Here is a 13181-nt window from a genome sequence, read left to right as displayed (position 1 = left end):
ATCTTGATTGTGCCCAAACCATTTCCTCTTTGAAGGTAGCCCATTGTTCAGCTCCTGTTTTTGCCGCCAACCTTTGATTCCAGTCTATCCGGCCCAGCTCTGTTCTTGCCCCATTGAAGTCCGCTCTCTGCCAGTTGATTATTCTTACTCTAGATTGACCAATGTCATCCTAAACCTTATGATACAATGATTAGTCCCCTAAATGTTCCCCCAATGTCACTTGGCCCACCCCATCCCGAAGAACCAGGTCTAGCAGTGCTGTCTTTTTTGTTGCTTCAAACTGCTTACAAAGGTTTGACAAATATACTCCCATAAAGACAGTTAAAACTGATCAACTTAACTTTTTTTTGTACCTTCTCCAGTGCCTAGTTTTATAATAGAGACCAGAACTTTGCACAATACTCCAAATATAAGATAAACAGTAAGTTTTATGTAACCTTCAGTTGTGAAGAAATGAGTGCTTTGATTGCATTTTTATGGCCTAATTAACCTGTGTTCCCACTTTTAGTAATTTGTGTATCTGAACCCCCAAATCCTGCTATAAACTGATTATTCAAGCAAAATATGCTTATTCTTCATACCAAAATGTACTACTTCACACTTATCTATATTGAAGTTAATCAAAATAGTGTTGCTTATGCACGGAGATGTCCTTGCTGTTTATCAAGCACTGAGTGTTGTTGGTAGGGATGATCCATTCTAGCACTATACCCCTTTCAGTGCAAAGCATATACTGTAAAACCCATCTACAGATGTTTACTACTGAATCAGTAATATTATTGGGCTTATTTAGCAAATTGGTACTATTATGCTTTACCCAAAATGAGTTTTAATGGCGCTATACAATTTTGTCATCTCGATTCACTGAACTCTCCTTTTCACCACTGACTGATCTATACCCATTAGTATTTCACATGACTTTTATAAAACTCCAAATGTTTCTGAAGGTAAAACTATAATTGTCCTGTTGGATAACTGTCAGTTTGTGAAATGTTGATGGGCTCACCATAATATTCAACTAAAGTTACTATGTTAATACTGTAGATATTCCCATTCCATTCACTCGGATACAGATAAGGAATGAAGTAACATCCAATTCCATTTATCAGAGAGAAGAATCATCCAAACTCCATAAAGTCTTTCACAAGGAACTTTATTGGATGTGGTACCCTCATTTATTTCACCACAGATCGGAAACTTAAAGCTCCTGATGTCTCATGAACAATGCAATGTAATAAAACATTCATTTCCATGCTCTGATTTATACAATAAAACCGACTCACTTTCAAACCAGTTAGTTGCTCTCTTTGAAGTGTCAATAGGTCAAACTCAATGTACATGGGCTGTTTCACCCTAGTTAGCAGTCCTTCCTCTCACTTACACAACTCTTCATACGTTTTAAATAAAAATGGACTTTCAGCTTATTTATTGGAATTCCAAAAATATGTAAAATCAGAAGAAAAGGAATTCTTGACCTGTGTGAGATTAGAAGTTCCTATTTTTCAAAAAGACTGCAATAGGATAAAGCAAAACACTGCCCTCACTTTTAGATGTAGGATTCCAAAGTTAGAGTCCATTCAGATGTTTTTAGGAGGGGCTTCAATTAAAAGAACACATCAATCTATGCATAATCTTGATCCAAGGGTGAAATTCCATCCCATTCACTCCCATTTCACACAGGACACACACATACACACACCCCCAGACAATCAGACACACAAAAGCAGACATACATCCTGATTCAGGCATAACATCTTTCTTGGCAAATCAATAAAGCATTTATCAGGATTTAACTATCTTTATAGAAGTCACAATGGACAAAAAACCTGGTGCAATACGTTTAGTACAAGTGGTGATATTACATTCCTTTGTACGTCATTGGTTTACAACGGTTGTAATAAAAGAATTCTTCTTTGACTTTACACAAAAAGAGGAAGAGATAACCCCTCCATTGGATGTTAAAATGTCCATATTTTGAGTTGCATGATAATTTCACTGTTTTATTGAAATCCTAGCTGTAATATTGCAAGCTTTGCCATTTCATGCAACATTAAATCCCAAAGCATGTTAGATTTAATTAGAATACTTGCAGTGTCACAACTAGAATTTCACTGAAGTGTAATGGTAGGTACATGACATTTTCATTAGTCACTCTGGGCGTTTTAACATCCTGCATATCTAGCCATAACTGAAGAAAAATTGTTTTTGCACCAATTTCATTTAAACATCTATATTTTAAAATTATATTAAATAGGTTGTCCAATTTGGAAACCTCTTTTCCTCTCCCCCACCCAATATTTAAGTGCAACATCCACCATCAACTGAATAGTCAGAACCATGGCTAGATCTAAGATGATTTTTTTCTATTAATATTTTGTGTATACTTAAGATGAAAACCCAATGCTTTGCACATGCTCTGCACAAAAGCTTTTCTGGGAAGGGGCAAGATGGGCTTCAACCTTCAAATGAGAAATATACTGTGCATGGAATTTCCCACTGTTGCAAGGTTAAGTTGAATGTTTCTGTAAGTCCGAAGGAATTACATTACAAAAGGCACACAGTATCATCTGTGAACATCTGGGTTAGCACCAACAATGGAACATCCTCTCCTGCCACATACACAAAAAAAAATACAACTCAAACCCCACACGTAGTATGTATTAGCAGGAAATTACAAAGCTGCAGCCTGGCAACTGCTTCCAAAGGGTTTGGTTTAATCCTCAACTTTTCAATTAGGTCATAGGCCTTACTAAAACACTGCCAGGTATCCAATATATATATGATTTTAGAAATTCTCTATACAACTTGAGTCTTACAGAAGTCAGTTATTTAGTTAGAGTATTTTATTTTAATTTCTCCTCTCCCCCAATACTGCTTTGTGATATCTAAGACATCTGCTGCTCTCTTAGGATAAGGCCACTTCTGTTCTCCCATAAAAACCTAGCACAGAACATGTGCAACAGCACCTGTAGAGTAGATTAAAAAGACCATCTGAAGAATCCAAGCTTGATTAGCAATGTATAAAAACAGCAACAGCAAAAAAGGGGAAAACAAAAGACAATAGCACACTGCATTGTGCTACTGGCTCATTAGTTCTTGTACAACAAAGTTAGAACTACAAAAAGAACTTAACAAATCAGAGACCAAAATTAAAAATCAGTAAGTGCAGTTTAAATTAGCATTAAAAATGAGATTAAAATGAGTTCTCTTTTGCTCGGTGAAAACAAGCTCCAACAGTCATGCACTTGGATTGGATTATTGATGCTCGAGCTCCTCATCGTGTTGTGGTTGGTCTGTCAGCAGCAGAGAAAACAGTAATTGTTCTCATTGTTACAGAACACTTTTGTGTCCATCACTCTCTTCCTCCTGAACAGTTCCACCATCTGCCTACTCCCTCTCCCCAACTGTCCGAGGAGGGTTGTATTGATGAATGTCACCGAAACTCATAGATGGGAGTGCTGTGTTCAGGGACGTGTGTCAGATTTAAAGATTGGTACCTGTTAAACAGAACAAAGTACTTCAATCAAAACTTAAAAGATTCAAACCCATACTTTTAGAATTAAATAAACAATTGAACTTGGTGTGTGTCATTAAAGAGATCAGAAGATATCAGCCATGGTTCTTGTTTATTATTCTGTGACCTGATTAAAAATTGGCATGAGAGAGATTGGGCTAGGATAAGATTAAGCTCATTTGTGGTGTGCCCCACACACAGTTAAGTAGCCTAAATATACGATCTAGGTGCTTGCAACTGAGTGAAGTTTCCAAGAATTGTCAATGTCCATTTGAAATGCAAACTTCACAAGTGAAAAGAGAAAAAGCTGGCAGGAAGAATAGTTTGAAAAATTAGTGACTCCTGTAACTGTTTTATTATCCAGTTTAAAGTTCAGTTTCCCAAACTTTTCAGCACTATTGGTCAAATGCTTCAATTAGCATTATGTGTTATCTCTCATGTTTAACATTTTACTTTTACTAGTAAATCTACAGTGTCACTGCTAGTGGTAAGTCAGAGAACTCAGTATTTTCAGAATACGGTAACAATAAATAATGTAAAACAACACATTAATCTGCTGCTAAAGTGAAAGGACCTATCCTTTAAGATTACATAATATAACTGTTCTGCATTCTGGAATTGAATGCATCAGTTCCAGTTCAGACAGATCATAATTCAGGTTTTGTTCACAAGAAAGCTAATGTCACTTCATTAAGAGGCAGGAAGGGATAAACTATCAGACTAACCTCAGTTGTGGAGAAGTTACTATTGTGAATGAGCATTTGGATAAATATGAGCTAATTAAGGAGTCAACACAGATCTGTAAAAAGGAAGTTGTATCTAAAACTTGAAAGCAAAGTATTGTGGATGCCAGAAATCTGAAATACAAAGAGAAAATACTGGAAATACTCAGTAAGTTTGTCAGCACATGTGGAGAGAAAACAAGTTGCTAAGCAGAGCACCTCCGTTCAACCTGTGAGACCCCTGAGCTTCCAGTTGCCTGTTGTTTTAATTCTCTGCACCGCTCCCACTCTGACTTTTCTGCCCTTGGCTTCCTAATGATACTTAACCCAAGCTTGAGGGACAGCACCACATCTTTCAACTCAGAACCTTACAACTTTCTAGACTCAACACTGAGTTCAACAATTTCAGATCATAAGCTCCACTTTTGTTTTGGACAAAAAGCAAGACAGAACCCCACTGGAAACAGCTTTCCAGTCACAAAAACACCCAACAACCATTACCCTTTGCTTCCAAGTTGGATTCAACTTGCCACTTTTCACAGGTTTTTCCTTTTCTGACCTGTCTGCCATGTGGGACCTTGTCAAAGGTCTTGCTAAAACCGATGTAGACAACATCAAACATGCCAACCTCAGTGATCCTTCTTGTTACCTCCTCAAAAATTCAAATGAAGTGAGTCAGACATGACCTTCCCGCAACAAATCCACACTGGACAGTCTATGATTAATCCCTGCCTTTCTAAATGATGATTAATACTATCCTTCAGAATTTTTTCTTACAATTTGCCTATGATCAAGGACAGACTGACTGGCCTGTAATTATTCAGTCTATTCGTTTCTCCCTTTTTAATCAATAGTGCAAAGTTAGCAGTCCTCCAGTACTACACAGAGGATGGTGGAATGATGGTCAGGGCCACTGGTATTTCTTCTTTTAGCACCTGGGATACATTTCATCCAGGCCTGGGGCCTGGTGATTTATCTACTTAAAGGTACTAACATTTTTTTAATATTTCCTCTCTTGGAATGTTTATTCTATCCAATATTTCACACTCCTCCTCAACTACATCTGCACCTTTTCTGAAGACCACGTATTCATTGAGAAACATGTCCTCTGCCTCCACACAATGGTTTCCTTTATGATATCTATTATATGCTACTCTTTCCTTGGGTATCCTCTTGCTTTTTATGTATTTAAAAAACACCTTTGTTACTTGCCAATATTTTTTTCTTGTCCTTTTTACTTTCCTAATTTCCTTTCTAATGTCACCCTTGCACTTTATGTACTCTAAGCTTTCTGCAGTTTTAAGCTCTCAACATCAGACATATGCTTCCCTTTTTCGCCCTATCCTATCCTGAATGCTCCTTGACTTCCAGGGGGCCGTAGATTTGGGGAGTTCCACCCTTTTCCTTTGTGGGAACATATTTGTTCTGAATCTTCACTTATTTCTTCCTTGAACCCTCCCATTATTCTGACACTGATTTATCTTCAAGTACTTGTTTCCAGTCCACTTTTGCCAAATCACATCTCAGCGTAGTAAAATTTGCCTTTCCCCAATTACTCCTGATCGACCTTTGTTCTTTTCACTATCAACAAAATGCTCTCCCAATGATACCCCTTCCATTTGCCAGCTTCATTCCCTTAAGCTAAATCCAGAACGTCTCTTGCTGGACTTGCTACGACTGATTGCAAAAAATCCTCTTGAATTCATTTTAAGAATTCTGAACTCTCTATACATTTTACACTGATTCTATCCAGTTAATATTAGGGTAGTTGAAATCCCCCATCACAGTCGTATTGTTTTTGTACTTCTTAGAAATTTGCCTCCGTATTTGGTCTTCTATCTCCCTCTGACTGTTTGGGGGGTCTATAGTACACTCCCAGTAGTGCGATAGTCTCTTTTCTTGTTCTTCAGTTCAATCTATATGGCCTCATTTGACGATCCTTCTTGTATATCATCCCTCCTCACAGCGGTAATGGGTTTGTTACCCAACACTGCAGCCCTCTGCTTTTTAATGCCCCTTTCCACCCAATCTGAAAACCCTAGAATCAGGAATGCTTAGTTACCGTTCCTGCCTTTTTTACGTGACATTTCAGTTATAACCATGATATTATCCAAGACTATCTGTGCCCTCAGTTCATCTACCTTATTCACTAGACTTCTTGCATTTAAGTATATGCCATTAAGCACTGTTTATTTAACTCCTTTTGTCATCCATTTTCTAGTCCTTGTTTCCTCTGCCTTTCACACTCACTAATTTTTTGCCTTCCATTTCTAGCTTTGCTTCTCTCCTTTCTTAATCTACAATCAGGTTCCTATCCCCATGCCAAGCTAGTATAAACCTTCCCCAATAGCATTAGCAAGCTCCCCAAAATAATCTAAGCTCTATATGCTGATTTCCTAGTCTATCTGGCTTGCACAGGTCCCACCTTAACAGGACCAAACCAACAGCCCAAGAATCTAGAGCCCTTCCTTCTGCACCATCTCTCCAGCCACACATCCATTTGCACAATCCTCCCATTTCTGTACTCTCTAGCACCTGGAACCCTGAGTAGCCAGAGGTTACAAACGGCTTATGAATTTCTTTCCTACCTCCTTGCCTGCAGGACCTCAACCCATCCATGTAATTAGTACTGACATGGACCACAATATCTGGCTGTTCACCCACTCTTCTCACAATGTTCTGCAGTTGCTCAGTGACATCCTTGACCCTAATACCAGGAGGAAATATACCAGTGATGCTGGGATCACTGCTACTATCACGGATTGTCATATTAATTGAAAAATCCTACTAAAAATGAGATCACCAGAAAAGAACAGCAGGACTTTAATTTTAACTAAAAGCGCATGGAACTGGAGGTAACCTTAAGACATGGGTTGGCAAACAGTTAGGATATACTGTAGAAAGTATTCTCTGATTGGAGGAATGTGACAAGTGGTATTATGTAGGGATCAGGTCTGTGGCCTTAGCTTTTTACCACATATATTAATTAATGGATGAAAGAATAGAGGGCTCTATATCAGAGTTTGCAGATTACACTCAGCTAAGAAGGTATCATAGTACGGGAGCAGGAAGATACAGGAGACACAGATAGTTGCAATAAGTACACTGGGTAAAACTCTTCCAAAGCTGGCACAGACATGATAGGCTGAATGATCTCCTTCTGTACTGTATCATTCTATACTGGATGGAGTTCAATGTGGGGAAGAGGGAGGTCATCCATTTTGGATCTAAAAGTCAAATCAGAGTACTTTCTTAAAGGTGATACTAGGTGTTGCGGAGGAGCAAATAGGTTTAGGGGTCCATGTATACAATTATATAAAAGCTAGCAGGTAGGCATGGAAAGAAATCAAAAAAAGGTTAGTGGTATATTGACTATCATTCTCAGGAAGGGTGAGACAAAAATGCATAAACTTGGGTTATGTTCCCTTGAGCAGAAAGTTAAGGAGTGATCTAATTGTGCTGTTTAAAATGACAAAGGGTTTTGATAGAGGAAATAATTTCCCTGCATCCACTCTGTTGTGAAAATTATAGCGAGGACCAGTAGGAGTGAAACCATGAAGCACTTTTTGCATACAAGGGATAAAGGAACTCTGGAATTTGCTTCCCAAAAAGCTGTGGATTCTGGGGGTTAATTGGAATTTTCTACACTGAGACCAATAGACTTTTGTTAGGTAGGGATATTTGAGTATATAGAGAAAAGCTGGGCAAAATGCAGCCGAGGTACAAATCAGCCATGAAAAAATTCAGTAGTGGAACAGGCTCAAGTACTGAATGGCCTCCTCCTGTTCCTATGTTTATACAATCAATGGAATGTGTCAGGATAGACTAATTGTAATATATCAATGATTTCTGCAATCCTGGATGAAAGTACCAAGTTTCATTTAAATCAAAATGTTTACTAGTTCCTCTCACCATTCTGAACTCCTGTGGTAGTAATAGCCTTCTATTGAAGCTGTGGACTTTTGGAAGCAAATATAATAAAAGCCTGCAAAGGAAGCACCGCTGATGTCTTTGATTGTGTGATCAGGGACCAGAAATTGTTCCTGTTGGTGGAGAAGAAAGAAAAACTCGGTACAATTAAATCAATTTACAGAATATAACAAACCACATTATCAACTAGACTCTAAATTTATTTCCCAATATATCATACCTGTTGCGAGTTTCTGAAATATTGCACTGATACCAAGAATGAACGAATCAAAGACAATTGCATTGGCCAAAAGGCTGATGTCTATAAAGGAGACATGGTACACTTTGCACATTTAGTGCCAAACAAATGAGGAGACACTTGCATAGATTAGTGTAATTAAAATACCCTGAAAAGCAATCTGCTTCTTACATAGGTATGCTGTGAGGGAAAGCAACCAGCGTAGAGTACCCACATGCAAATCAACAAGTTTTAATGATGGGGAAACATTACATTGACTTTCCCTTATAAGAAGCTAAATTACAAAAAAAAGAAAATGAGAGATGAAGTCCCTAAGAAAAATACATTTTTTGATAAAACGATGATAAACTGTTTAGACACAAATAACTACAAGGGGACAAAATGCTTGCTTATGGTTGCAAAAGCACACAGGTCACATTCTACATAACAGGGAAATAAACCTGTCCAATAAATAGAAGCATAGGCATAGCAGCACTATTATATATCAATCCACTCTGCATGATGATTTAATTCCCATCTAAATTACAGCATTTTAAAATTGAAATGCGAGAGAGTATATTTTGCTTGAAGGCTTCTTCCAATAACTCACTGAAAAAGCGTTGTAAAGCTTGGCTACCATTTATAAAATTTGAGTGGAAAGGACGAGCCAAATGCTCTGTATATACAAAAACAACAAAAGGAGGAATAACTCGTATTTACGTAGCACCTCAACATGTCCTCAGGATATCCCAGAACACTTTACAACCAATGGAATACATTTTAAATCCAGTCTCAGTTTTGTATGCATAGGTTAACATTTCATGTGTAGATTCTTCATCAGATTTCCAGTTTAAATGAAAGGTCTATAGTGAAACATGAACATATTAGGTGTCAGGCTGGGCTCAAGTCATAGCACTCTTGCTGCTTAGTTGGAATGTTCTTGGCTCAACTCCCAATCCAGAGACCTAAACATTTACGCAGCCACATTACTTTCAAACTGAAGCAATGCTCCACTGTTCAGAGGCGTATGGCCAACATTTATCCCCATCCAACATCATTCCTGTTTGTGAGACCTTAGTGTGCATAAATTGGCTTATTTACAACATTACAACAGTAACTACATTTCAAAAGTACTTTCCTGGCTGTGAAGCACTTTGGGATGTCCTAAAGTTAGGAACGACACTGTACAAATGCAATTCCGTCTGTTCCTATTCTCTCCTTTTGGCTGCTGTTATACCAGTTACATGCTTGCAGCAGTCTGTTTTTTTTCAGATTTTTAGCAGATTGTTTTTCTTTTAAGTATTTGATTTGTGTTTACCTCTGCTTGACTGAACTCCCGCTCTGCTGTAATATTGATAGTGGAGCCCCCTTCTCCTAATCTTGTACTCTTCTGCCCTTACCCCTCACCTTGTGACATTATCTTCAAAATCCTGGTAAGGCTACTTTTTTGACCATTCTTTCAACTAATTTCCTTTGTGTTTCTGCTCAGGTCTGGCCCCAACTGTGAAGCACTTGATGTTTTTCTCTACAGTCTAACCCTCTTAATTCAAAATTGATTAATTTAAATTGGATAAGTACAAATCATTTTAGCATCAAATTCCCACTTTCCTGTGTTATTTACCTTGCTTAATTAAAATTATTGGAGAATTTCTTTTCTTAAAGAACAAAAACAACATCAAATTATCAGGAATATAGAAATGGAGTACAGAAAACAGTTATTGCAATCTATAAAATATACTACTTTTTAAAAGTCCTATTAGGAAATCTGGCATTTCAGGCCTCTTTTTCCTTGGAACCTCTCTGATAATGGTGACAAGTGTTGATGAGATATCTAGGCATTAGTATTTTACACTACAAAAATTTGTCTTGAATCTGTAGCTCTGGTGCTCTTCTGTAAAATATTACACCTCATATCTCCTTTTTTTGAGTTTAGAGATAGGAACCATTGCAATTTGTGAAAAATTTTACCAATGAAAGTCTACTGATAGATTTGTAATACACATTATTGTATTAATTATTTTGCCTGCCTAATTTACAAGGAACAACGTGATCACATTGATTATCAGTTAATTGAAGTTTTGGACAAGAGTCACCTATATCACAAAATAGTTCAGTTCATTTCAGAACGGATCTGGAACTATCTGAACTGGACAATCATTACATAGCAGCTCTAAGCAGTAGAGCAGCCCTCCTAGTCAGCATTACCTGAACAGCTCTGCAGGGAAAGGGACCTGAAATGGATGATCTCCATGAAGCAGTCAAAAAGAATGTGGTAAATAAGGACAAAATCTGGACGAAGAAAATGTCATTCAGCTTAATAAGCCCATTTTGTAATGGACTTGCTCCTACTATCACCTATTTTAAAAGGGGTGCTAAATTCCTTCCCTTACTTTCCCTAAAAAGAAATAAAGTAGTCCTGTTACAATCTATAGCCTCAATCCCCTTCTCACGTACTAATCTAGCTACTTTTAAAAGGTTGTTAACTTATCCTGAAACAATTCCCTTCTCTGGCAGTCTGTTCCACATGTCCAGTCCCTTGGTATGGCATTTTTACAACTTATTTTTTGGACAACTGGGGAAAAGTACAAGAATAAAACATACTCGCCTAGACTCCTTTCCCTCTGTGTGGCTTGTGTTTTTAAGGCAATAAGTACAGACTTTTAATTTATACACTTACTGTGCTGGCAGCCTTTGCGCACGAAGGATACTTTGAGGTCCTGTGTTTCGGGGTCGCAATCATGGAGGGAAGCTGCTGTGCATCGGCTGGTAGAGGCAGGCATGGCATCCACGTCGTGGAGCGGTTGTAGACGGGACTAAAAAGAGGTGTTGAGATTTATTTGAGTTGGAGGATTTTTACGGAGCAGTTGCAGAAGGATGAAGTCAAAACATTAATGAGTTCAACATCCTGGAAATCCTTTGCAATTGGAGGCAGATTTTGTAGAAAATTTAGTTTATGTTGTGATTAAAAAAAAAAAACCACGGTTCCTCTGCACCAGTATTCCTTTTTGTTTATAGTGCACACGTGGTAGTCATGGGATAATAGTGCCCCAAAAGAGTGACTCTGGATGACTCTCCCTCCCTCCTAATGGAGAAGTGCCTTGCCTCTGGATGCCAGCCTGTTTCTTGCTTTCTTTCCACTTCCCTCCTCCTCTTTCCCCTCCCCGCAAAGCAAATATTAATTGTGGGTCAAATGGAAATTGAGTTTCATAGAAAATGAGAACGGATGCAATTTATTGATGATTCAAACATAATCAGTTTGCCTCATCATAATGCAGCATCACATCTTGAAAGCAAATCAGTAATGACTGACAGCAAACATTGGAAGTTCTGACAAAAATTTAAATACTTGTTAAAATGTTAAACTTTCTGACCAATAGAAGAAGTTGCTGTGCTGTTAAAATAAATGCTCTCAAAGTCAAACATACCCTTCTCATTTATAACAGAATATAAAAGGAGCAGAAGTAAGCCATTTGGCCCCTTGAGCCTGCTCTATCATTCTGTAAGATCATGGCTGATCTGCTGCCTCAGTTACACTTTCCCACACTATCCTTATATGCCTTGATTCCCTTAGTATCCAAAAATGAGTCAGTCTCAGACTTGAATACATTCAACAACGGAGTACACATATCTCTCTGGTGTAGAGAATTCCAAAGATTTACAACCCTTTTTAATGGAGAAATTTCTCATCTCATTCCTAAATGGTCAATCCCTTATCCTGAGACTCCTAGTTCGAGACTCCCCAGCCAGTGGAAACATCTTTCCAGCATCTACCCTATCAAGCCCCTTAAAAATGTTGTATATTTCAGTAAGATCACCTCTCATTCTTCTAAACTCTAGGGAATATAGACCAAGTCTACTCAACCTCTCCTCACATGACAATCCCCTTATTCCAGGAATCAGTCCTATGAAACTTAATTGCACTCCCTCCATGGCTAGGATATCCTTTCCCAGGAAAGGAGATCAAAACTGTACAAAGTACCTAGCTGTGGTCTTATCAAGGCCCTACAGAATTGCACTAAGAATCCTTTACTCTTATACTTCAATCCCTTCGTAGTAATGGCTAGCATATCAATTGCTTTTCTACTGCTTGTTATACCTGCATATCAACTCTCTGCGATTCATGTACAAGGACACTTAGGGCCCTCTGAATACCAACATTTTCTAGTCTCTTGCCAATTGAAAAATAATCTGCTTTTCTATTTTTCCTCCCAAAATGGATAATTTCACATTTCTCTACAGTATAGTCCATCTACCATATTCCTTCCAATTCACTTAACTCACTTAAATCCTAATGCAGCCCCTTTGCATACTCCTGATAGCTGCTTTTCATACAAGGACATAAGAGATAGGAGCAGGACTAGACGATACAGCCTATCAAGCTTACTCCTCCATTCAATGCAATCATGACTGATCTTGGGCTTCAACTCCACATCCTGTCCACTCCCCCCCCCCCATATCCTCGACTCTCTGACGGACAAAATATCTGTTTATCCCCAACCTTAAATGCAGGTTGAGTATCCTTTATCCATAAACCTGAGACCTGAACATATCCGAAAACCGCACTTCTTTTTAAAAACCTCATGGACCTTTAGCACGGAAGTTTGTGACCGGAGCCGACACAACCTGAGCCAACATGAACCTTGCCGACCACACTGTGTTTATTATTCGGTGGTACATCTTACTTTTCTAGCCATTTTATTTACTTTAGACTATAACTAGCCTAGGTTTCAGCCATCGTAATGTAAGTAGGCCTAGACCTATATGCGCTATCTGAAAACCGAAATTATCCGAAATCCAA

At 38.2% G+C, this 13181-nt stretch overlaps 1 protein-coding gene across 3 annotated transcripts in view; it reads right to left on the bottom strand.

The window, feature by feature from the left end:
* Positions 1-1136: 1136 nt before the first annotated feature.
* gid4 (GID complex subunit 4 homolog) overlaps positions 1137-13181 on the bottom strand; it is a 54625-nt gene continuing 42580 nt past the window's right edge. For 2 of the 3 annotated variants that reach the window (XM_078558398.1, XM_078558399.1), the window contains 2 exons: positions 8149-8279; positions 1137-3497 (listed from right to left, as the gene is read on the bottom strand). In XM_078558398.1, coding sequence (XP_078414524.1) covers positions 3434-3497; positions 8149-8279 — 195 coding nt within the window. In that variant the 3' untranslated portion in view covers positions 1137-3433. Of the gene's footprint in view, positions 3498-8148; positions 8280-11060; positions 11197-13181 lie in introns of all 3 variants that reach the window. The other variant, XR_013578930.1, reaches the window with a different exon arrangement.

Source organism: Cetorhinus maximus, chromosome 15 (assembly GCF_964194155.1).
Source record: "Cetorhinus maximus chromosome 15, sCetMax3.hap1.1, whole genome shotgun sequence".
Lineage (NCBI taxonomy): Eukaryota > Metazoa > Chordata > Chondrichthyes > Lamniformes > Cetorhinidae > Cetorhinus > Cetorhinus maximus.
The sequence above is the reverse complement of the archived record's forward strand: the minus strand, read 5'-3'. Positions and strand labels throughout refer to the sequence as shown.